We start from the raw sequence: 23,013 nt of genomic DNA on the forward strand, positions 1-23,013 counted from the left end.
GGGGTTTAGTGCCCACACTTTAGTGCTGGTTATGGAACCGGCACTAAAGGGCCTTACGAACCGGTGCTATTGCCCGGTTCTGCACTCGTGAGAGTGCAGCGTGAGAAGCAGGCCTTCCTCTAGTCATGGAATTATCTCTTGTCACCTAATTAATATAACATCTTAATAAGTATTTCTATGTATGTTCACATGATTTGTAATAAAAAACATTGGCGCAATAAATTATTACTAGCTAGAGATAACGTTAAAGAATAATTAATTATATAATATACATATATCCCTATTATCGTCCATGAAGATGTGTAAGCTTCCCTACCATTGTACCCGACTCTCATATGGAAGTACAAATTTAAAGTTAAGTGTGTGATTTTCTCCAGCACAATAAGTAAATATTACCATTTTTTTATTATCTCTCTTTGGAAGCAATTAGATAGTACTAGCTAAATAACCGTGCGTTGCAATGGGGCAACTTTATTCTAGTGGTTCAACATAGGGAAATTTTGCTTTGGTTGAGATTGAGATATGTTGTGGGAAGGGAATCCATAGGCAAAGGTAAGGAAAGTTACAATGTGATTGACATTGTCTACGTATAACTACGAGATTTCTTCCTAGCGGTGATTTATTTGATTTCTGTTTATTAATTCGCAAGGGATTTATTTCCCTATGAACGAGGAGATAGGGGGGCGGTTAAGAAAAAATAATAATGAGGCTTATCGCGTGGTTCAAAAAAATCAATATGAGGGAAGCGATGGAAGCGAAACCAGCAAGCTCTCCTTTAATACTAGAGTTACGGAAACTAGTTAGACTGGTGAGATGAAAATGTGTTCAGTTAGATATTTAGATTGGTTATGAACCATGTTTGAATCCATAGAGAACATAGTGATCAAAATTCTTCAAAATAAAATAAAAACCATGCCCATGAAATTAAGTGATTTTTCATGTACATGATCATTAGTTATAATCGAAATCGAATAAATGCAGGAAAACGATTTCGTCCCCTGAAAGTGTTTTTTGAAATTGTGTCGCATGTATTCAGCAAGTATTTAGCCTTTCACATTCCAGATTTATTTAAGACCAGGCAAAGAAACAGTTATTTGACCATTTTTAAGAAACTTGCAAAAACCTTTTTTCACTCCAATTGCCACATCACCTATATGTTCTATCCGCATACAGGTACGGACCTTGCAAATCAGGTGGGGGTAGGGCATTACCACCACATTTTCTACGAGGGTTGCTTGACAAACTTTGCCATTGGAGACGATGGGGAAGAAGAGGGTTCTCTACTCTACCCAGAGGTTCAGTACACTAGGATGGAAGAGTACATGGAGCGCTATGCATAACTATCTTAGCTCAATGACACCGGCATACGCTACACACCACCTATGTTTGAAGGAAGTTTCATTGATATGCTATTTTTTGGAAATATGCCCTAGAGGCAATAATAAAATATTATATTATTTGCATGTTCATAATTAATCTTTATATTCTATAACTACAATGGTTCTTGAATATGAGATCCATTCGCCAACGTCCAAGAAGAGATCCCCGGTGGTTGCGCCGTCCTCTGCAAGCGCAACCACAATGTGGAACATGCTCGTCTGGACACGACGAAGCGGAGGTCCTCCTGGAGCTGCTACCAAGGAGGCGGTGGGGTCAGGGCCGGTTCTGACAATTCGGGGGCCCGGGGAAAAGTAAAACCTGGGGCCCCTTTAATATAAACATACAAAATTTATGTATTGTCCTTGGCTCTTGAACATCCTAATTACCTAATAGTATATGTATAAATATCTCCTAGAGCTAGCCCATTAATTATTATTAGGTAAATATACAAGCATAGCTTGGTTCTCCCTTTAATTTGAACTCCAAAGCACGCCATATACGAATTTCTAGGCTACAAAACATGATCCATTTTACAAAATGAAGAAAACAAGCAAATCAGGATATTCAACATGAAGTTATCTACGTCTTTCATGTTGTAATAAGAAACTGGTCATATCTGAATATAGACTAGTTCTTGCGAAATAGAAATTTGCTAAAGGTCAATATCTGCTTTTTCTAGTGGTCCGACCGCCAAATTCTGGCGAGATTCCGGCAGGATTCAGCTGATCTCTTTTTCTTTATTTTTTTGTCCTTTCCATCGTCACCAGCCACAGTTAGTATAAAGTTGGGTCATCTATTTTTAAAACAGAGGGAGTACATCTTAATGCTATCTTTAGCAAATACTATTTGCATGCTTCTAAAATCACGGGGTGATTGAAATTAAGCAAGAAAACATGTGAATTAGAGAAGGCACCCCGTACAATGAAGACAAATGTATTATAGTTCTTACTAAGGGATCATCTCCTAGCAGAAAGAAGAGAACCATTATTTTGTTTGCTCTCTCTTTTTCACCTCACCAAGTATCATGTGTGGCATCCCAAAATTAGCGACATGTCCGTGCCCTTATAAATGCTTGAAATGATGGCCTCTGGAAGCACTAAGCTTCAGGCAAAATTTTACTACTTGAAATACTATAAGTAGACTGCTTAATTTCTTCGCCTTGGTAATCCTATATACCTAAAAGACTCATCTTCACTAAGTTATTTATCTCAAGATGCAAGTACACCACATCACTATACAATTATGTATGGGATGAGGCCCACCTCAACATGCAACCACGCATGGAAAAATATTTTTTATCCTATGATTCCACTTATATTTAATAAATATTTTACAAGTAAGCATACTCAAACATAATAAATTGTATGTATTTTTATTTTGGCTCACATGTTATTTTACAAGTATGCATATTCCGCACGATCAAAAATCTTATTAAAAATATATTGCAACTAATTACCGTAACAACGTGCAGGGCATCCTCTAGTATATACTACTCGCTAACTAGTAAGTTATGTTACCCTTTGAGATTTCCAACACTGCAATTGCCGATGGAACTTTGTAATATGCGTGAACTGTATCAGCTGAGCTTAATTACAAGTTTGCAAGCCATAAATCACATGTGCTCATAAAGTAAAAGTAGGTACACCAAATAAACAACAGCGCATCAATGCAACCTCAAAATCAATCACCATGATAGAGCTGCCGGGTCACTGATAGAGTGATGTGCAATATCAGCTAGGGCCGTACACGTAATGTCACCACCAACCAACAAGATTGACAACGATTTCACTGGCCGATCTCCATATCTGAAGGTCCCAACTAAGTTGACACGCCAGACTTCAGCATAACAGTCCGGGCAGCAATTTGCCTCTAGCTTCTTCTTTGTCAGGCATGGAGAAGAGCAGGGTTCTTGTCGTTGGAGGCACCGGCTACATCGGCAGGAGGATCGTGAAGGCATGCCTAGTTCAGGGCCACGAGACGTACGTCCTGATGAGGCCGGAGATCGGCCCTGGCCTCGATGTCGAGAAGCTCCAGCTGCTGCTGTCGTTCAAGGCGCAGGGAGCGCGGCTCGTGGAGGCGTCGGTGGACGACCACCGGGGCCTCGTTGCCGCCGTGAAGCAGGTGGACGTGGTTGTCTCGGCCATGTCGGGGGTTCACTTCCGTGGCCACAAGCTCCTGCTGCAGCTCAAGCTGGTGGAGGCTATCAAAGAAGCTGGAAACGTCAAGGTAGTCTAATTCAGTCTGGGTGATTACTATGTCAGTATATACTACTCCCACTGCTCCTAAATATTTGTCTTTTTAAAGATTTCAAATGGATTACCACATACGGATATATCTACACCTATTTTAGAGTGTATATTCACTCATTTTGCTTCGTATGTAGTCACTTGTATAAATCTCTAGAAAGACAAATATTTAGAAACGGAGGGAGTACTTATATACAACTAGTAGTAATACTTAGTGGCGATCTGAACCGTTTGTCTCTATTTTTTTCTTGAACACTCAACCGTTTGTCTCTATCCAACAAAAAAATCGGTGCAACTGGACATTTCACTTCTACAACTAAAGTTGCTCGTAACTTTTTGTGCAACACTAAGTCCAATGGCGGATCTAGAATCTCAGCCTTGGGTATAATTTGGTTTTCGTAATTTGTGAAAAATTATACTATATATAGTATAATTTGGTTTCCATAATTTGTGAAAAAATATATTAACTTGCTAGGTATTTATTGCTCATTTGGTAGTCAAATTTTATTTTGCAATTTTGGAGGGGGCGGCATGGCAAACCTCTAGATCGCCCGTCCCTGACTATAAGTCTCACATATCACGATGTGAATTTGATCAGACATAGAAGTAGCAGTTTTTTCTCAATCGATCTAGAACAGCAAGTACATTTTTTAGAGAATAGCAAATACTCCCTCTGTATACTAATATAAAAGTGTTTAGATTAGTAAAGTAGTATTTCAAATGCTCTTATATTAGTTTACGGAGGGAGTACATTCATGTGTAAACGGTCTACAGTACTTTACAGATGACACCACCGTATTGCCGTGGGTGGCAGATTTGGATGTCTTCCAGACCTTTTGATGCTCCCAGCAATACATTCACGTCTAGAAGATTTTTTTAATAAAGAAGTAGATGTGAGACCCGTGTAAGAACCGAGGTTTGAACCCACGCCCGCTCGGAGGCAGTACTGCCCCCTGACCACTGAGCTGAGAGCTCATCGACAAAAATAAATGATCAACATTTTTTACAAAGAAAATAAGTTCAATCCCCACAAAAGCTAAAAGAATAAGTTCAGTATCCACGCCACTGAGGAGCTCTGAGCAGACGGAGAGAGATAATCTGAATTACTGTGTGTTGGTCTTGACAAAAATAACAAACACCGACCTTCTGTAAAATCAGAGCGCTTGATTGGATACGTACTGGTAAATATCATCATCAGGCATGTTTGTGTAGCTGCTGAGTTGATGTGGGTCGGACGTTGCACATGCATCAATAGCGGCACTAGATCTCACTGTCACCCTTTTTTGGCTGGTGCATTATTTTTTGGCTGGTGCATTATTATTTTTGGCTGGTGCATTATTGGAGCTAGCATAGTTAGAAGACTTGGACCTCCCTCCCCTCCCTCGTGTCGCCCCGCTCGGGCGACCCGAGGGGCGAAACCCTAACCCCGCCGCCTCCCTCCCCTGCTCGCCCTCCCCTCGCCACCGCCCGAGGTCGCTGTGGCCGTGCTCATGGCGCGCCGCTGATGAAGGTGGCGGTGGGGCCCTCGCCGCCTCGCCTCACCCGCGGGGGGCCTCTGGATCTGGGGCGGCGGCCCCGGTGGGTGTGGCGTCGCCGGCTTCGGCTTCCGGTGGCGCGGACGCGGGTTGGCTGTTCTTGGCCGTGTGGACGGCGAGATCCCCAAAGAATGTGGGCCAGCGCGCACGGCGGCGTCAGCTCCGGCTGCGTCAGATCTGGCCGTCCCCACTGTCCTTCTTCTCCAGCGAGCCTCTCCCCCACCCAGATCCGACCTGCCTCTTCGTGGGGCCCCGGTTCTGCTTCGGGCGGGAGCGGTGTCAAGGATGCAAGACCGGGGGAAACGCCAGCCGCCATGCCGGCGGCGACGCCTGCGGGCGCCACGCACCTTCCCGGAGGCGTCGTTCAGGTCTTGCCCCCATCCCCTTCCCCTTTGTCTCCCGGGAGAAATCCTCAACTTTGTTGGGCAGCGGCGACGCCCTTGGCGCCGTAACCTTCATGAAGGCGCTGTTTTGGAACAAGGATGGGTTGTGGGCTTTGCTGTGGTGTAGGTGGAGTGTGTCGGCGGCGGCAGCGTGCATCCAGCGGTGGCGGTGTCTCCCTGGGTGCTGGGTCAAGTTGTTGTGGTGCTCTGCGCCGGGCTGCAGTGTATTCCTCCGGTGCCCTTGGATCTCCAGGACGGGAGGGGATAGGGTTCCCCTCCTACGGTGGCTGCACTTCAGCTCGTTGACCGAGCCGTTGCTCCCAATCTGATCTTGGCCTTGCTGCTGCCCAATAGTGCATTCTGACTGCTCGCCCTCTTTCATGTCAGAACTATGGCATATGGTGTTGCTCTGCTCTAGGTGAGTCGTCGCCGGCATGTCGGGAATGCCTGGTTCCGCCCAAGTGGCTTCTTCGATGCCATCCTTCCAGGCTCTAGGGTGAGCATGTCCATCGTTCAACGGTGCGGCGCCTTCGAGCCAGGCGAGGAGGCAGGGGCCTTCTTTGACGATGGATCTGGACGGATGTGTCTTCTTCAAGCCCAGTTTGTTGTGGCAACGGCGTGCCTTGCATCATCGTCAGTGCACTCTCCTGATCAGGATATCGCTTTCGCCTTGGCTTTCGGCGTGCAAGAGGTTAATGGCATCTCCAAGCTATATGCTCTTCGCCAATCTTCTACCTAGCTTGCTGTATGTGCATTGTGAGCAGCTCCCTGGCGCCCTTGTATCTTTGCTGTTTGTCTTCTTTATTTAGTTGGTGAGTGTTGTAATTTGGAGTTGTAATCCTGGCCGGTTGATGGCTTTGTTAATTCAAAGCCGGGCTCTTGCTTGAGCCTTCGTTCTAAAAAAAGTTAGAAGACTTTCCTTAGACGCACAAAAAACACCACCTAGAAGACATCGACTTTTTCTAGAAGCTAGCATTCTTATAATAAAACTATAAAACCAGAATTTGGTTAAATATTACTCCAAAAATATATACTTTATGTATTACAAAAATGTTATCACTGGATCAGTAATAAATATCTCATAAACCATGTACAAAATATAGTAGTTATTTTTCAAGATTTTGTATTAACCAACCAAAATATGTTGTATGTATCCCAACAGAGGAAGCACTATTTAAACTCTGTTCGAGACTACGGCAAGTAGAAACACATCAAATTTTGGAAAACATAAAAATAAACTCCAAGGAGGTCTTGGAATATGAGGAAAGCATTATTGTTGAACAATGGCTTCTTACTTAATATAGGTAATAGTACTCTGTGTTGGGATACTCAGGTCATTTGTTTAGAAAACAGTTTATCCCATCTGATTATTGGATGTCTCCTAAAATTTTCAAAAAAGAAAGTCAATGACCAAATATAAACAAGTAATTGCAGCTTTGAAAAAATCCTTCAGTACAATCTCTAAGGCCACTTTTGGTTACCTGCATGGTGGTTGGTATGTCATATCTAAATGAAATTGTTTATTTTTTGTGATGTTTGGTTGCCTGCATAAGGCCGTAGCTAGGTGTCCGTCATATGTAGAAAAAAGCCCCAAAAGGCCATATTAGGATGGCCGTTATTCAGGGCAGGCCTACACGCAACATGAAGTAGGGAATTTAAATCATTTCTTGTTGGCCAAGTTGCATCTCTCCCTCTATCTCACAGCTCATGCAAAACACATCCCTAAAACAATCATAAAGGTTATTTAACCTACGAACCCCACCAACCCTTATGCAAGCAATCAAACTATTAGCCCTTAAGGTTTTTGCATCTGGCTAGCCTTGTTCTCAGTGGGGCTGACTAGGGAACTGGTGATGAGGGTAACCAATAAACCAAACATGCCTAATTGTTTACTTTGCTGCACAGTGGCTTCTTAGGACTCCATTTCTTTGCAACGGTGACCAAGCAACAAGCCATCACACCTTAAGACAACCTGCTCCGTGTTACAACAACAAATCTTACTAAAATCTATTATGAATTCAGTCGCACAAGATATATCTATTATGAATTAAGAAAAAAATAAATTAGTACTAGTGGGAATGTGTCCCACATAATCTTAGGTTGCAGTGCTTCACACCCGTCTCTCACGCATGCATGCATGCAAACAAATAAGTAATACATGGAAGCATGACATTAGCAGATATTATCTTGGTTTTATTTTTGTTAAACTTTTATCTCCCAAACCAATAATCTGATTGATGACCCGCTTTCACCGTTGACTTCATCGTGACAAGATTTTTAAAACTAGATCCCGTGTTGATATGTTTTGATATAAAAAAACAGTAACTATCATGTTAATTCCACTTACTTACCATATTATAGCCATTTAATTATCAGGTTTATCATAACTTGGTTTCTAGATTAGTCAATATCATTATCTCCATACTATAATCTGGTAAGTAGACAGAGAAAAAATTGTAACCCTATGAAATAATATGCTAACCCAATATGAATAATCCCGCAAACCATGTACTATAAATTTGGTAACCGGCAGCGACGAAAAAAACATGGTAACACGAGATCGTGTTTTGAAGCCCTTGCCGAGAATAACTCGGTGAAAACGACTCGGTAATACGACAATGGTTTGTGAGATAAATCATTTTAAAAACCAATTTTACCAACAAATGCGATGATGAGAGGTGGAAAATTCTTACATGCATGTGCTCTCCCCTAGGAATTTCTCCAATAGGACCCCGTGGTTGTGTAAGACTAAGTGGGGGGCACTTAGATTTTCCCTTTAAATTAAGAATATGATATATTATGATTCTTTTTATGTTTTTGATAAATTGATCAAACTATCATTAACTATGAGCTTGCGTGCAGTCATAATAATTTTTTTTTCATGCAGCGTTTCCTACCATCGGAATTCGGCATGGACCCAGCAAGGATGGAGCATGCCCTTGAACCAGGAAGGATCACATTTAATGAGAAGATGGAGATAAGAAGGGCGATAGAAGAAGCAAACATTCCCCACACCTATATTTCTGCTAACTGCTTTGCTGCTTACTTTGGTCCTAACCTTGGTCAAATGCGTACCCTACTTCCACCCAAAGAGAAAGTTCACGTATATGGGGATGGCAACATCAAAGGTAAATCAATGTAAACATTACTAGACGTAGCATTATTTAATCCTAGTTGTATGACTCCTGGGCTTATCTGACTCTCTTGAGATTTCTACTTCTGAATGTGCGGTCATACAAACTATGTAGGGATATTCATGGACGAAGATGATGTTGCAACGTACACAATCAAGTCCATTGATGATCCACGGGCCTTGAACAAGACAATATACCTAAGACCGCCAGAAAACATCCTTAGTCAAAATGAGCTGATTGCTAAATGGGAAAAGCTCTCAGGAAAGGTTCTTGAGAAAATTCCCATTCAAAGTGATGAATTCTTGGCATCAATGAAAGGTAAGGGAAAAAACATTTATTGGTTGGGCATGAAGTATTATAAACTCAGCTTTGGTAGCATGGTGAAAGGGCCACATAGATTTCCCAGGAAAATATTGCCATCTTCTTTCTAGGACATGGAATTAACTGTGTGAAAATAATTTTTCAAATGTGAGAAGTTTTGCTTCTTTTAGTCCAGGAATTGTCTATTGCCGCCTAATATTTTTGAGGTAATTACCGCCTCATTAAGATAACAGGTTAATTTTTCTTTGTTTGAACATGAAGTGAAGTCATGCCTTGTCCCCCACCCCTCAGCCCTGCGCAAAAAAGAAGCCATACGTTGTTCACACAATTTCTAATAGTTTTTACTTCGACACATGAAGTCATTACTTGCTACAGACAACATTAAAGTATAACTAATTATATATATATATATATATATGTGTGTGTGTGTGTGTGTGTGTGTGTGTGTGTGTGTGTGTGTGTGTGTCTTTTCTGAAACAATTGTATATTATAAGGAAACTATTTAGACCGGCTAGATGAAACATTGATCCATTACAATAACAGTTCATATTTAAATTAGTCATGAAATGATTTTCTCAACTCGTACAAAAATAGCAATCAAATTCTGCAAAAATGAAAACAGTCTGCATGAACTAAATTGATCAACGAAGTCATGTACATGATAATTTTGATTATAATCAAGTGCAAATTAAATATATGCGAGAAATATGATTCCCTCCACAAGCGACTTTGTTAATTTTAGTGTGTTGTTCGTAACTAGTAATTATATAATCTTTCACATTATACATTATTTAAGACTAGTTAGAGAAATTATTATTTGTATCGATCATTTCCTTAAAGAAAACTTACAAAAATCTAATTTCGCCCCAATTGTCCTACCTATTGGTCTACTCATGCAGGTACGGACCTTACTAATCAAGTTGGGGTAGGGCATTTCTACCACATTTTCTATGAGGGTTGCTAACAGCAAAAGAGATGTCAAGTCTTGTAGCACTGGCTAAGTACATAAGCGAGCCAATAATTTGAGAATATTTCAATTGGTCTGTAACAATTCTTCGATTCTTTGGAAGCAACACACTAGCATCATATGGTGTTGGAGAGGGCTTGCCGTCACTGTAACCAAAGCGACTCAAGATCTTTTCCACACAGTGAGATTGAAGCAATGTAATCCCACCATCATCGTCTCTCAACAACTTGATGTTCAGAATGACATCAGCCACTCCTAAATCCTTCATCTCAAAACAGCGATATAGGAAATCCTTGACCTCCTTAATAACATTCAAATTTGTTCCGAAAATCAGTATGTCATCAACATTCAAGCAAAGCATAACTCCATCACCCCCACCATGGCGATAGTACACACATTTGTCAGCTTCGTTCACAACAAAGCCTGCAGCTGTTAAAGTTCTTTCGAACTTCTCATGCCACTATTTGGGTGCTTGCTTAAGTCCATACAAAGACTTCAGCAACTTGCACACTTTCCCTTCCTGACCATCTATTACAAACCCATCTGGTTGTTCCATTTAAATTTCCTCATCCAACTCTCCATTTAGGAAAGCAGTCTTAACATCCATTTGATGAATGAGAAGACCATGTGAGGCAGCTAGTGAAAGTAGAACTCGAATAGTGGTCAGTCGAGCCATAGGTGAGTAAGTATCAAAGAAATCTTCACCTTCCTTTTTGGTATAACCCTTAACCACGAGCCGAGCCTTCTACTTTTCAATAGTACCATCAGGCCTAAGTTTCTTCTTGTATACCCATTTGCATCCTATAGGTTTGCACCCATAAGAACAATCAGTTATCTCCCAAGTTTCATTTGCCAAGATGGAATCCATCTCACTATGGACCGCTTCCTTCCAGTAGTCAGCACCCTCAGATGCATAGGCCTCTAAAATAGAACTGGGAATGTCATCTATGAGATACACGAGAAAATCATCACCAAAAGACTTTGCAATCCTCTGTCTCTTGCTCCTAGTAGGAACTTCATTGTTCTCCTCCACATGTTTTTTAAAGTGTTCCATCGGAATGGCAGGTTCAGTAATTGTAACTGGTTCCTGATTCGATGAACTAGGCATCTCCTGATTAGATGAGGTAGCCATATCTTTCATGGGAAAGATATCTTCAAAGAAAGTCACATCATTTGACTCCATGATCGTACCGACATGCATGTCAGGTACCTCAGATTTTACAACCAAGAATCTATAACCAATGCTATGGAAAGCATACCCCAGGAAAACACAATCTACAGTTTTTGGTCCCAGCTTCTGCTTCTTTGGAATTGGCACATTGACTTTCGCCAAACAACCCTAGGTTCGTAGATAAGAGAGTTTTAACCTTTTCTTCTCCCGTTCCTCGAATGGAGTTATCACTTTGTTCTTTGTGGGAACTCGGTTTAGGACATGACATGCCGTCAATATCGCCTCCCCCCACCATGCCTTGGAGAGACTCGAAGTTTCTAACATGGCGTTAACCAAATCAGTTAGAGTATGGTTCTTTTTTTCGACCACCCCATTTAACTGAGGTGAATAGGGAGGCGTCCTCTCATGGATTATACCATGTTCCGCACAAAAGGAATCAAATTCATTTGAGAAATACTCTCCGCCACGATCGGACCTAAGCCTCTTGATCTTTCGATCAAGTTGGTTTTCTGCTTCAGCTTTATAGATCTTGAAGTAGTTCAAAGCCTCATCCTTAGATTTCAGAAGATACACATGGCAGTATCTAGTGGAGTCATCAATCAACGTCATAAAATACTTCTTTCCACCTTTTGTCAAAACACCATTCATTTCACATAGATCTGAATGTATGAGCTCTAGTGGTGCAAGATTTCTCGTTTCCGCAGTCACATGAGACTTACGAGGTTGCTTAACTTGCACACACACTTGACACTTAGATAGCTTGACACTGGTGAAACTAGGGATTAAGTTTAACTTCGCTAGTCGCGACATGCAACCAAAGTTAACATGACAGAGACGTGAATGCCACACATTTGATTCACTATTGTTGCAAACATGATTAACAACTTTATTGCAAATGTCTGATAAAGATAACGAAACAGGCCTCCTGACTCATAGCCTTTACCAACAAAGGTTCCGTACTTGGATATTACAAATTTATTCGACTCAAAGACAAGCTTGTAGCCATCTCTACACAAAAGAGATCCGCTAACAAGATTTTTATTGACGGAGGGGACATAATGCATGTTCTTTAGCCACATGATCTTCTCCGAAGTAAACTTCAGATCAACCGTGCCAACACCACGAACAGAAGCACTTGAACCGTTGCCCATCAGCACGGTGGAAGTCCCTGCGGTCTGATAAGACGAAAACATCGAAATATCACCGCATACATGCACATTAGCACCCGTGTCAATCAACCAATCAGGAGAATGACATACTGAAAGAATAGTGGGAAATATACCATACCCAACATCCTTCATGTCATGTCTCCAATGACAACATTAGCGGTCTTGTCGCCTTTCCCAGGACGACGCTTGTCATAGCGATTAGGGCAACTAGGAGCCCAATGATCAGGATCTCCACACACATGACAAACACCTTTCTTCTTGTCATTCTTCTTCTTGAAGTTCGTGTGCTGCACAGCCTTCTTCTTGCCATCAAACTTTGCTTTACCATCAAACTTCCCCTTGTTCTTGAACTTGTGGGGCTGGAAGTTCTTCTTCTGTACCAGATTGGCACTAGAACCTCCCTCAATACCTCGAGCATGATTGTCCTTTGCTCTCGCCTTTTCTTCCACATCAAGAGTATCAATGAGACCCGGAACGGAAAGCTCTTGCCTCTTATGCTTCAGTGAGGTAGCAAAGTTCCTCCACGTGGGAGGAAGCTTAGTGATGATACCTCCGGCAATAAACTTGTCCGGTAGGATACAATTGAAGTGCTCAAGTTCTCTAGCAAATGACTGTATCTCATGAGCTTGCTCAACCACAGAGCGCTCTTCAGTCATCCTGTAGTCATAGAATTGCTCCATGATGTACAGCTCAGTGCCAGCATCCGAGACCCCAAACTTGGCCTCGAGTTCATCCCACATATCTTTTCCATTATCAATTGACACATAAGCATCAACTATGTTCTCACCAAGAACACTCAACAGAGCAGCCTTAAACAAGGTATCCATTTTCTGAAAAGTTTGTGCATGTTGGGCATCTTGCTCTCCTTCAGGTTTGCCAAGAGTGGCGTCATAACAGCTCATGGTCTGGAACCATAAGACTGCTCTCACGCGTCACCTCTTATAGTGGATACGCTCAAACATAGGAGGTCTAATGGAAGCAGCAAAACCACTCGGGGTAAATTGCCTATAATAAGGTTTTTGGATTGTTGGAAATATGAGCAATTTACCGAATGATTTTATTAACAGAAATACTAGATAAAGCATGGCTAGTATAGCAGTGATAAAATAAGCCATGCGATTTGACAAAGAGAAGGTAAATAGTATATATGAAATAGAGTCTAACATATCTAGAGCAGACAGTATAGCAGGTTGCACTGGACTTGGGGTCGGTGTCCTAAAATTAGACATCGGCTCGGCTCATTCCCGCAACCCGCCGCGCGGCGCGGCGCGGCGTGTCGTGCCGAAGCGTGGCGAGGCGGGCGGCGGAGGAGGAGCGCGCGTGGATGTTCCTCTTGTTCTCATGCTCATACAAGTGGGGAAAGAACCTCCCTTATAAGGAGGTCCAACTCCCATTCAACTAGGACTAAACTTTAGTAATATCCCTTGCCTTAAACAAATGGGCTAAGTGGGCTTCTAGGATTTATTTAGGAATTTTTGAAATAGTTATTGGGCTGTCCCAAAATAGACTAAATTCCAGCGGTAACTCATGTTACCTTTTGAGATTTCCAACAGTTGATTCAAGTCCACTACAATTGCTTTGTAACAACTGTATCAGCTGAGCTCACAAGTTTGCAAGCCATAAATCACATGTGCTCATAAAAAAAGTAGGTGCACCAGATAAACGACAGCGCATCAATGCGGCCGCAAAATCAACCACCATGATTGAGCTGCCGACCGGGTCACTGATTGAGTGATATGCAATACTGTATCAGCTAGGACCGTACACGTAATCTCACCACCAACCAACAAGATTGACAACGATTTCACTGACCGATCTCCATATCTGAAGGCCCCAACCAGGTCGACACACCAGTACACCACACCAGGCGTCCAAAAGCAGCCGGCCAGCAGCGATTTGGGTCTACTTCTACAGTTCTTCTTTGTGAGGCATATGGAGAAGAGCAGGGTTCTTGTTGTTGGTGGCACCGGCTACATCGGCAGGAGGATCGTGAAGGCAAGCCTAGCTCAGGGCCACGAGACCTACGTCCTGATGAGGCCCGAGATCGGGCTCGACGTCGAGAAGCTCCAGCTGCTGCTGTCGTTCAAGGCGCAGGGAGTGCGGCTCATGGAGGCGTCGCTGGACGACCACCGGGGACTCGTCGCCGCCGTGAAGCAGGTGGACGTGGTGGTCTCGGCCATGCCCGGGGTTCATTTCCGTGGCCACAGGCTCCTGCTGCAGCTCAAGCTGGTGGAGGCTATCAAAGAAGCTGGAAACGTCAAGGTAGTCTAATTCACTCTGGGTGATTACTATATCACTATATACTACTTATATATGCAACTAATACTTAGTGGCGATCTGAAGCGTTCGTCTCTATCTTTTTTTCTTGAACACTCAATCGTTTGTCTCTATCCAACAAAAAATCGGTGCAACTGGATATTTCACTTCTACAACTAAAGTTGCTCGTAACTTTTTGTGCAACACTAAGTCCAATGGCGGATCTAGAATCTTAGCCTTGGGTATAATTTGGTTTTCGTAATTTGTGAAAAAATATACTATATATAGTATAATTTGGTTTTCGTATATTAACTTGCTAGGTATTTATTGCTCAGTTGGTAGTCAGAAATCTATTTTGCAATTTTGGAGGGGGTGGCTTGGCGAACCTCTAGATCGTCCGCCCCTGAATAAGTCTCACAAATCACAATTTGAATTTGATCAAACTTGAAAGTAGCAGTTTTTTCTCAATCGATCTAGAACAGCAAGTACGTTTTTTAGAGAATAGCAAATACATTCATGTGTAAATGATCTACAGTAGTTTACAAATGACACCACCGTATTGCCGTGGGTGGCAGATTTGTATGTCTTCCAGACTTTTGGTGCTCCCAGCAATACATTCACGTCTAGAAGATTTTTAATAAAAAAGTAGATGTGAGACCCATGTAAGAACCGAGGTTCGAACCCACGGCAGCTGGGAGGCAGCACTGCCCCCTGACCATTGAGCTGAGAGCTCATCCACAAAAAAATAAATGATCAACATTTTTTTACAAAATAAAATAAGTTCAATCTCTACAAAAGCTAAAAGAATAAGTTCAGTATCCAGGCCACTGAGGAGCTCTGAGCAGACGGAGAGAGATAATCTGAATTAATAAGTGTTGGTCTTGGCAAAAATGACAAACACCAACCTTCTGTAAAATCAGAGCGCTTGCTTGGATACTTACTGATAAATATCATCACCTTCATAATTGATCAGGCATGTTTGTGTAGCTGCTGAGTTGATGTGGGTCGGACGTTGCACATGCATCAACAGTGGCACTAGATCTCACTGTCTCCCTTTTTTGTCTGATGCATTATTGGAGCTAGCATAGTTAGAAGACTTTCCTTACACGCACAAAAACCACCACTTAGAAGACATCGACTTTTTCTAGAAGCTAGCATTCTTATAATAAAACTATAACGCCAGAATTTGGTTAAATATTACACCAAAAATATATACTTTATGTATTACAAAAAATTTGTCACTGGATCTGTTATAAATATCTCATAAACCATGTACAAAATATAGTAGTTATTTTTCAAGATTTTGTATTAACCAACCAAAATATGCCGTATGTATCCCAACAGAGGAAGCACTAATTAAACTCTATTCGAGACTACGGCAAGTAGAAACACATCAAATTTTGGAAAACAGAAAAAAAAACTCCGAGAAGGTCTTGGGATACGAGGAAAGCATTATTGTTGAACAATGGCTTCTTACTTAGTATAGGTAATAGTACTCTGTGCTGGGATACTCAGGATATTTGTTTAGAAAACAATTTATCCAGTCTGATTATTGAATGTCTCCTAAAAATTTCAAAAAAGAAAGTCAATGACCAAATATAAACAAGTAATTTAGCAAGCAACTTTGAGAAGATCCTTCAATATGGTCTCTAATTAAGGCCACTTTTGGTTACCTGCATGGTGGTTGGTATCTGATATCCAAATGAAATTGTTTACTTTTTGTGATGTTTGGTTGCCTGCATAAGGCCGTAGCTAGGTGTCCGTCGTATGCAGAAAAAGCCCAAAAAGGCCATATTAGGATGACCGTTATTCAAGGCAGGCCTACACACAACATGAAGTAGGGAATTTAAATCATTTCTTGTTGTCCAAGTTGCATCTCTCCCCCTATCTCACAGCTCATGCAAAACACATCCCTAAAACAATCATAAAGGTTATTTAACCCACCAACCCTTATGCAAGCAATCAAACTATTAGCCTTCAGGTTTTTGGATTTGGCTAGCTTGTCCTCAGTGGGACTGACTAGGGAACTGATGATGAGGGTAACCAATAAACCAAACACGCCCTAACTATTTACTCTGTTGTGCCGTGGCTTCTTAGGACTCCATTTCTTTGGAATGGTGCCCAAGCAACAAGCCATTACACCTTAAGACAACCTGCTCCGTGTAACAACAATAAATCTTACTATAAACAATTATGAATTCAACCGCAAAAAATATATCTATTATGAATTAACAAAAAAAATTAACTTAGGAAAATACTATGACGGAACCTGTCGCACATAATCTTAGGTTGCAGTGCTTCACACCCCTCTCTCACACGTGTATGCATGCAAGCAAAAAAGTAACACATGGAAGCATGACATTAGCAGATATTATCTTGGTTTTAATTTTTGTTAGACTTTTGTCTCTCAAACCAATAACCTGATTGATGACCCGCTTTCACCGTTGACTTCATCGTGAAAAGATATTTAAACTAGATCCTGTGTTGATATGTTTTGATATAATAATTCAGTAACTATCATGTTAATTCCACTTACTTACCATATTATAGCCATTCAGTTATCAGGTATATCATAACTTGGTTTCTAGATTAGTCAATATCATTATCTCCGTACTATAATCTGGTAAGTGGACAGAGAGATAAAAAATAAGTGACCCTATGAAATAATTTCCTAACTCAATATGAATAATTCGGCAAACCATGTACTATACATTTGGTAACCGGCGGCGACGAAAAAAAATGCTAACACAAGATCTTGTTTTGAAGCCCCTGCCGAGAATAACTCGTGAAAATGACTCGCTAATTCGATCAACGGTCTGTGAGATAAATCATTTTAAAAACCAACTTTACCCATTAATGTGATGATGAGGTGGAAAAATTCTTACATGCATGTGCTCTCCCCTAGGAATTTCTCCAATAGGACCTCGTTGTTGTGTAAGACTAGGGGGGGGGGGCACTTAGTTTTTCCCTTTAAATTAAGAAAATGGTACATTATGATTCTTCTTATGTTTTTCTTAAATTGATCAAATCATCATTAACTATGAGCTCGCATGCAGTCATACTAAAAATATAATTTTCATGCAGCGTTTCCTACCATCTGAATTCGGCATGGACCCAGCAAGGATGGGGCATGCCCTTGAACCAGGAAGGATCACATTTGATGAGAAGATGGAGGTAAGAAGGGCGATAGAAGAAGCAAACATTCCCCACACCTATATTTCTGCTAACTGCTTTGCAGCTTACTTTGGTGCTAACCTTGGTCAAATGCGTACCCTACTTCCACCCAGAGAGAAAGTTTATGTATATGGGGATGGCAACATCAAAGGTGAACCAATGTAAACATTACTAGATGTAGCATTATTTTATCCTAGCTGTATGACTCCTAGGCGTATCTGGCTCTCTTGAGATTTCTACTTCTGAATATATGGTCATACAAACTATGTAGGGATATTCCTGGACGAAAAAGATGTTGCAACATACACAATCAAGTCGATTGATGATCCACGGGCCTTGAACAAGACAATATACCTAAGACCGACAGAAAACATCCTTAGTCAAAATGAGCTGATTGCTAAATGGGAAAACCTCTCAGGAAAGGTTCTTCAGAAAATTCCCATTCAGAGTGATGAATTCTTGGCGTCAATGATAGGTAAGAAAACAAACATATATTGGTTGGGCATGAAGTATTGTAAACTCAGCTTTAGTAGTATGGTGAAAGGGCCACATAGAATTTCCCAGGAAAATATCGACATCTTCTTTCTAGGACATGGAATTAACTGTGTGAAAATAAATTTTCAAATAGTTGCATAGAATGGTTTATCCTGGTGGAGGGATATGTTAGGACGTGTACTACAGAATAATGGTAAACTTCTTTTGAAAATGTGAGGGAGTGAGTGAGAAATTTTGCTTCTTTTTCTGTAGGAATTATCTCTTGCCGCCTAACATTTTTGAGCTATTTGCCTCCTCATTAAGATAACAGGTTAATTTTTCTGTTTGAACATGAAGTGAAGTCAAGCCTTGTCCCCCACCCCTCAGCCCCACACAATTAATAAAGAAGGCATACGTTGTGCGTGCGTGTGTGCGTACAAATTTAGAATTAAGTGCATGATTTCGTCAACTACAATGAGCAATACTATCATATTCCATTATTATTATATCTTTTCTGAAACAATTATATATTATAAGGAAACTATTTATATTGGCTAGATGAAACATTGTTCCATTACAATAATAGTTCAAATTTAAATTGGTCATGAAATGATTTTTTTTAACTCGTACCGAACATAGCAATCAAAGTTCTCCAAAAATGAAAACAGTCTGCATGAACTAAATGATCAACGAAGTCACGTAGGTGATCATTTTGATTATAATCAGGTGCAAATTAAATATATGTGAGAAATATGCTTCCCTCCACAAGCGATTTTGTTAATTTTAGTGTGTTGTGTGTAATTAGTAATTATACAATCTTTCACATTATACATCATTTAAGACCAGCTAGATAACTTATTATTTGAAACCATCATTTCCATAAATAAAAAACATGTAAAACCTAGTTTTGCCCCAATTATCATACCTATTGGTCTACTCATGCAGGTACGGACCTTACTAATCAAGTTGGGGTAGGGCATTTCTACCACATTTTCTATGAGGGTTGCTTGACAAACTTTGACATCAAAGACAATGAGGAAGAAGAAGCTTCTCTACTCTACCCAGATGTTCAGTACACCAGGATGGATGAGTACATGAAACGCTATTTGTAACAAAAAACATTATGAACCTGAACTATATTCATGCAAGCTCAACAACAACAACAACACATGCTAAAGAATAAACAACATCTATGTTTGGAGAAAGATTTACTAATAAGTTACTCAACTAGGGCATAGTTATTCAAGTTATAATCAAGTCAAATTATGTGTTATGTACCGTCTATAGGTTCCATGGAGATGTCTAGAATAAGAAAAGAGTTCAATGTAAACTAAAATGAAGACTCCATCAGTTTGAAATAATTGGGATTATATTTCTTGTAACTTTGAACTTATAAAATATTTCTTATTGGTTTTGGATTTGATGTAATAGACTTCTAAATTATTTGGATTGTACGCCGATGAAAATTAGCTTTCAAGATACACGTCGTATAATGTGCGTGGGTGCCTCATTATGTTTCTCAAGCTATGCTTCGAATTTTTGATTTCAAATTTTGTGACAACATACATTCGTGTTGTGTCTATGTGCTGGATTTTTTTTCAGAATTGTTTGAACATTTAAAAATGAGCTACCGAGTTTGGAGCACCGGGAGCACCCTAGGGGTGGGAGCACTAGATATTCTCCCCAAGGGCAAGGCCTAGGTCGGCATCCGCGGCCGATGGGCCCTGTGCCAGGTGGCGGAGGAAGCCGATCGACTACACCACGAGAGCTCGGCGGCGGTCAATCAGGGTTGTTGTGGTCCCTATGCGCCCTAATATCGCTGGTGGAAAGACCGCGGCGACGATGGAGGAGTGCTGGCCATGGAGGCCACGCGTATGACGGAGCAGACGACTCCGGAGGAGCCGCTGACCAGGGAGGCCACGTGTACGAAGTCACCATCTGGTATCTCATGTAGTTCCGTTTGGTTTTTTGAAAATTTTAGTTGAACTTGTCAAATATCGTCCTGTTTGAATGTGATATATCAAACTTGCTTCAAGTTCCTCTGGTTTGCATGAAGTTCATTTGAAATATGGGCATACATTTCAGTGGCGGAGCTAGCACAGGATCATTGGGGGGGCCAATGGCAAAATATGGGTTTATGAAGAGGCAAAACTCCCTATTTTTCCCAATCTATGCCATCACAAAAAAAATTCTTCAAAGAAGATCCCAGACTTGGGGGGGCCACAGCCCCCCCCCAGCCATACACATACCTCCGCCAGTGATACGTTTGGTCCATTCTGTGGCCGGCTCCCGTATCTGTGTCTGCAGACGTTTAGTGTGTGCGATTTAGGGCACGCCGTTGGAGATGCCTTATGTTACCTTTTGAGATTTTCAACGGTAAGTTTAAGTCCAGTACAATCGCGGATGGAACTTTGTAACATGCGTGAACTGTATCAGCTGAGCTCACAAGTTTGCAAGCCATAAATCACACGTGCTCATAATAAAAGTAGGTAGGAGTACATCAAATACACGACAGCTCATCAATGCGGCCTCAAAATCAACCACCATGATAGAGCTGCCGGCCGGGTCACTGATAGAGTGATGCGCAATATCAGCTAGGGCCGTACACGTAACGTAACCAACCTACCACCAGGTTGACAGCGATTTCACTGACCGATCTCCATATCTTGTGAAGGTCCCAACCAGGTCGACACACCACACCAGGCAGTCGGCAAGCAGCGATTTGCATCTAGAGGCATGGAGAAGAGCAGGGTGCTTGTCGTTGGAGGCACTGGCTACATCGGCAGGAGGATCGTGAAGGCGAGCTTAGCTCAGGGCCACGAGACCTATGTGCTGATGAGGCCGGAGATCGGCCTCGACATCGACAAGCTCCAGATGCTGCTGTCGTTCAAGGCGCAGGGAGCGCGGCTCCTGGAGGCGTCGCTCGACGACCACCGGGGCCTCGTCGCCGCCGTGAAGCAGGTGGACGTGGTGATGTCGGCCATGTCCGGTGTTCACTTCCGTAGCCACAACCTCCACCTGCAGCTCAAGCTCGTGGAGGCCATCAAGGAAGCCGGAAATGTCAAGGTAGGCTAACTCGCTCAGCCGAATTAATATGTGAATATATATATATGCAAATATTCTCTCCGTTCCTAAATATAAGTCTTTTTATAGATTTCAATATGAACTATATACGGAGCAAAATGAGTGAATCTACACTCTAGAATATGTCTATATACATCCGTATGTAGTCCATACTGAAATCTCTAAAAATGACTTATATTTGAGAACGAAGGGAGTATAAGTTAGTGTGAACTTTTTCTCGCAAAAAAAAGTTTGTATGCACCATTTTTTGGGAGGAAAGTATGAAGTTTATTACTTTTAGTTAGTTGATGACGACCTTCAACCGTTGTCTCTTTCTAACAAAACAATTCGGTTCAACTGGAAAATTACATTTCTATATACACGGCAAGTTTCTCGCAGCTTTTTGTGCAACACAAACTCTCACCATGTGCATTTGATCGACCTGTAGAAAATTATAAGTAGCAATTTCAAAATTCCTTTTTTATTACATGCATAAGAATCTATGTTTGATACTCGCTAAAGCTGGGTTTTTTGTGTGCTTTTTTGGAGGATTCCGTCTGCTATGCATCTGCTCCAATACTCTCCAGTTTTTTCGTACATACATAGAAAGAAAATGCACAAAGTATGTTTTGATCTGTCTTGACCAAATAACGAGCACCAACCTCCAGTAAAATGAAAGCCTTTGCTTGGCTACTTTCTGGTAAAATATCATCTTCTCTGTTATTGGTCATAACTGTTGAATTGACGTGAGACACGGAAGTTGCACACAGCAACAGCAGCGCTAGATCTCACTGTTCCCTTTTTCGCTGGTGCATTATTGGACCTTCATTTCTAAAACAAAAAGAGATATAAGAATTAGGTTCCCTTCTGCTATGCCATTTCATATATAGCATTAATTATACTTAGTACCATGATTTTGTATCTCATAAACCGCATACAAATATAGTTATTTGTCAAGATCTTTTATTACCAGCCAAAATATGTCTTATGTATCCCAGCGGAGGGGTATTATTTAAACTCTGTTCAAGACTATACCATGTGGAAACACATCAAAACTTGAAGGCGTGGAGGATATGAAGCAGTGGCCAACAGAGAGGGGAAAGCCGTACTGTAATAGTGTTGAACAATAGCCTCTCAGTCAACCTAGGAATCTCTCGTTCTAAGGTGTATTTTTTCAAGTTCAACTTTCTATATTTAACCAAGTTTCAGAGAAAAAAGTTCCATACCAACATTGCCAAAGTAGTCCATTAGATCCACCACGGAATGTATTCCATAGTGTATTCATTTGGCATTCTAGATACCGAAAAAAAATCCCCATAAACTTGGTCCAATATAAAGATGTCTAACTGTTCAAAAAAGTAGTGTGCCTTATATTTTGGAAAGAATGAAGTAGATAATACTCCCATCGTTCCATATTATTTTTAGCTCAAACGGATGCATGAAGCACTAAAACACATCTAGATACATCCATTTTAACGACAACTAATATGGGACGGAGGGAGTTGTACTCCAAGTTTGGACGTGTTACCTTTTGCAGAAATTGTTCAACTCATATGATTAACAGCTCATGTTAGTTAGGATGTCTCTTTTTCCAAAAAATAGTCGACAACAAAATATGCACATGTATTTTCTTTGCAGGGATATGCACAAGTACTTTAGTTAGCAGCATTGAATAGCTTCACCACCACATGAAATCTTCACTTTTCTGTTGTTTGTTTTCACTGGTTATCTTTCCTCCCC

At 41.2% G+C, this 23,013-nt stretch overlaps 3 protein-coding genes and 1 pseudogene across 4 annotated transcripts in view; all 4 read left to right on the plus strand.

Annotated features, from left to right (window-relative positions):
- LOC119360510 overlaps window positions 1-1,669 on the plus strand; it is a 19,211-nt pseudogene extending 17,542 nt beyond the window's left edge.
- Window positions 1,670-3,137: 1,468 nt separating this feature from the next.
- LOC119362238 (isoflavone reductase homolog) lies at window positions 3,138-10,036 on the plus strand. The gene is made up of 4 exons (XM_037627438.1): window positions 3,138-3,606; window positions 8,432-8,672; window positions 8,793-8,996; window positions 9,899-10,036. The coding sequence occupies exons 1-4, from the start codon at window positions 3,271-3,273 to the stop codon at window positions 9,961-9,963; spliced, it is 846 nt and encodes a 281-aa protein (XP_037483335.1). The 5' UTR covers window positions 3,138-3,270; the 3' UTR covers window positions 9,964-10,036.
- A 4,100-nt stretch (window positions 10,037-14,136) lies between these two features.
- LOC119362237 (isoflavone reductase homolog) lies at window positions 14,137-20,245 on the plus strand. Of its 2 annotated transcripts, none has more exons than XM_037627437.1 (4): window positions 14,137-14,568; window positions 17,647-17,887; window positions 18,008-18,211; window positions 19,813-20,245. In XM_037627437.1, exons 1-4 carry the CDS (start codon window positions 14,239-14,241, stop codon window positions 19,908-19,910), a joined length of 873 nt encoding a protein of 290 aa, XP_037483334.1. In that variant the 5' UTR covers window positions 14,137-14,238; the 3' UTR covers window positions 19,911-20,245. The 2 variants fall into 2 exon arrangements, with proteins under 2 accessions (XP_037483334.1, XP_037483333.1); XM_037627436.1 differs by lacking the exon at window positions 19,813-20,245 and adding an exon at window positions 19,156-19,693 and having other exon boundaries at window positions 14,140-14,568.
- Window positions 20,246-20,820: 575 nt separating this feature from the next.
- The window catches only part of LOC119362236 (isoflavone reductase homolog), an 8,556-nt gene continuing 6,363 nt past the window's right edge, over window positions 20,821-23,013 (plus strand). Inside the window, exon 1 of the mRNA XM_037627435.1 lies at window positions 20,821-21,276. Within this exon, the coding sequence (XP_037483332.1) occupies window positions 20,947-21,276 (330 nt within the window). The 5' untranslated portion in view covers window positions 20,821-20,946. The remainder of the gene's footprint in view (window positions 21,277-23,013) is intronic.

Source organism: Triticum dicoccoides, chromosome 2B (genome assembly GCF_002162155.2).
Source record: "Triticum dicoccoides isolate Atlit2015 ecotype Zavitan chromosome 2B, WEW_v2.0, whole genome shotgun sequence".
In the NCBI taxonomy this organism is placed as follows: Eukaryota; Viridiplantae; Streptophyta; class Magnoliopsida; order Poales; family Poaceae; genus Triticum; species Triticum dicoccoides.